Source organism: Sinocyclocheilus anshuiensis, unplaced genomic scaffold (genome assembly GCF_001515605.1).
Source record: "Sinocyclocheilus anshuiensis isolate Anshui unplaced genomic scaffold, SAMN03320099.WGS_v1.1 scaffold1662, whole genome shotgun sequence".
Taxonomy (NCBI): Eukaryota; Metazoa; Chordata; class Actinopteri; order Cypriniformes; family Cyprinidae; genus Sinocyclocheilus; species Sinocyclocheilus anshuiensis.
Window position 1 is genome coordinate 222,909 of NW_015545835.1, and position 2,521 is coordinate 225,429.

Below are 2,521 nucleotides of genomic sequence, written 5' to 3' on the forward strand. Positions count from 1 at the left end.
TGGGAAAAAAGCTCTGACTAGTCTAAAGAAAGACATTTTTTATACCATTGTGTTTTTTTCCAATATGTATTGTATTGTCTATTGCATTATTGTTTGAGCCAAAAAAAGAAAAAAAGGCCGTTTTATGAATGAACAGGATCTCCATCTATGTCTATGCAGCAGCACACTGCCCCCCTCAGGACAAAACGCGCATCGCGTGACATCAAAGCCATGAATTCCTCTGAAATGACGTCAGAGGGTCCCGCGGAGTAGGGGCGGAGAGCGCCTATATAAAAAATGCATGCGACTTTGACGCTTCACTCTACTAACCTCGACCTGAACGGGTCAGCCACATCAAAGGATCGAGGAGCGCTGCGTTATCACTACATCTCAGATTCCATCATCAACAGACTGTCTGCAACAGGCTACAGGTGAATCTACTGTACACTGCAGGTAAGACAAGGATGTAAGCAACTTTATATCTAATATTCTCTCATCTGCGCTTACAAATATACTGACCAGATTCATTTGATATTGCCACGTTACTTGGGCTATTTGCACCTGTACCTGTAGTTTTTGATGTGTTTTGTGGCGAACAGGACAGAGCTTGTCATGAGGGCGGCGTGTGTGATCATCTTGGCCTCTCTGGCGGTGTTCATGTCACCCGGGATCCAGTGCCAGACTCTGCCGGGTGAGGGTGACCCGTCTCTGGGTGAGCTGTTCCAGCGCGCGGAGAGTCTGCTGCTCCGCTCCATTCTCACACAGATGGAGGACGAGAACAACGCCGATGGTGTCTGCTCACATTCACATTCACTGTCAAAACATAGTTAGAAACTTACAAAACAGCAGATCAACTAGAAGTGCGTCCCAACACTCGCATATTAGACGACTGCGACATGACAGTTCATAGAGATAGACCGAAATCGTGTTATTTTTAACGGCACAATAGCAACTATTCACTCGACCACTAAACTATAATACTTTTTTAAGTTAACAACAGGAATAATAATAACGTTTTTTCTTTCTTATTAATAGCCTACGTTTTGTATTAATAAGATATGAAGACCCCCTAAATGGTGTAATATCGCTCAACCCAATATCGAAGTAGAAAACTGTAAAATCCGCATAATCAATCATCGGTTTATCTCTTTTTATGTGTAACAAATGCTCAATAAATACACTTTGTGCTATTTTTTTTTATTTTTTAGAATAGCCTACATTCAGAATCGCAACGAAACATAAGAGCCGGGAATCACAAGCACAAAGTTGCAAAGGAATCCCTTGGAAGAAACCAAATATACACAATTATAGACTGTAGAAATGATTCTGCTGAGTTATTAGAGATGTTTTCTCCGTGTTCATTTGGCGTCATCAAGGCAATCATAAATGTCTCCATAGAGTTGTTGAAGTTGTCATGCTTGTCTGAATCCCTCTCCAGGAGAGCAGACGGAGTGGCTGGAGAAGAGACAGCACCCGGGCAAGCGGCAGCATCCCGGGAAGCGCGAGGAGGAGGACAGCGCGAGGCTGAGGAGGCAGCATCCCGGGAAGCGGCTGTCTCTGGAGCAGGTGATGCTGGAGGAGCCCACCGCGCAGAGCGAGCCGGCCAAACGCCAGCACCCCGGGAAACGCTACCTGATGCTGCTCCACAAACGACAGCATCCCGGCCGGCGCGAGCTGCAAGAGGCAGCGGGAGACTTTTCGGACCTAGCCAAACGCCAGCATCCCGGGAAGAGACTGTGTGAGGACTGGGACGTGTCCGGCTGCGATCAAGCCAGCGTCCTGCTCGAGCTTCTGGACAACGTGAACAAAAGTCGCGCAGAGGAGAAGAGACAGCATCCCGGGAAGCGCTTTGAGCTGGAGGACGATCTCACGGAGCAGGAGTCGCTGTAGGGAGCGACTGAAAGGCTTTACCGAGTTGTCCGAGTTGTTAAAACGGGCGTGTTCATTGTTTTCCACAGCATCCGATTCATGGAAAACGCGGTTACACTTTATTGTAAGGTGTCTTTGTTACACTGTAGGCTAAGTACAGAGTAATATTAATTAACTACATGTGCTTACTATATAGTTAGGTTTAGGATTAGGGTTTGGCTTAGGGTTACTTGCATGTATGCATAATTAATTTGTATTATAATAGTAAGTACATATAACATGTGTAACAAGGACACCTTAAAATAAAGTGTTACCGAAAACCATGTGTTTTACTGGTCGCTTTGTCGTTTCTCGTTTCGTTCAAGCACGAGGGGGTTTTCCAGGCGAATCGCTTTTCGTTTCTACACCGATTACCTTCAAACCTGTTCCCCATTCCGCTGTGAGACCCGGGTTCTGTTCCGCACACAAAACCCTGTTGTCCAAGAGGTTTGTCTCAAACGAAATGCCCCTTAACTGGCCGAACCTGATCGTATTCATGCGCTCGGGCTGTTTCGGGGAGCATTTCACTAATGCATGATGTGAGCAGATCCCCGGACCCCGACTCCGCAAATCTCCCGTGTTCATCTCCTTTGATTTGGTTCGCTAAACTATGAAACGGTTGCCGAAATATTTT

General features: G+C 46.2%; 1 protein-coding gene across 1 annotated transcript; it reads left to right on the forward strand.

Annotated features, from left to right (window-relative positions):
- The first annotated feature begins 310 nt into the window (after nt 1–310).
- Nucleotides 311–2,001, forward strand: trh (thyrotropin-releasing hormone). Its single transcript, XM_016499457.1, has 4 exons — nt 311–432; nt 579–769; nt 1,418–1,463; nt 1,512–2,001. The coding sequence occupies exons 2-4, from the start codon at nt 592–594 to the stop codon at nt 1,867–1,869; spliced, it is 582 nt and encodes a 193-aa protein (XP_016354943.1). The 5' UTR covers nt 311–432; nt 579–591; the 3' UTR covers nt 1,870–2,001.
- Nucleotides 2,002–2,521: the final 520 nt, after the last annotated feature.

Excerpts from the sequence above, each read along its gene's own strand:
- trh (XM_016499457.1), top strand. The coding sequence starts at position 592 with ATGAGGGCGGCGTGTGTGATCATCTTGGCCTCTCTGGCGGTGTTCATG. Across the intron at positions 770-1,417 it reads GGACGAGAACAACGCCGATG|GAGAGCAGACGGAGTGGCTG; the intron begins GTGTCTGCTCAC and ends ATCCCTCTCCAG. Across the intron at positions 1,464-1,511 it reads AGACAGCACCCGGGCAAGCG|GCAGCATCCCGGGAAGCGGC; the intron begins GCAGCATCCCGG and ends GAGGCTGAGGAG.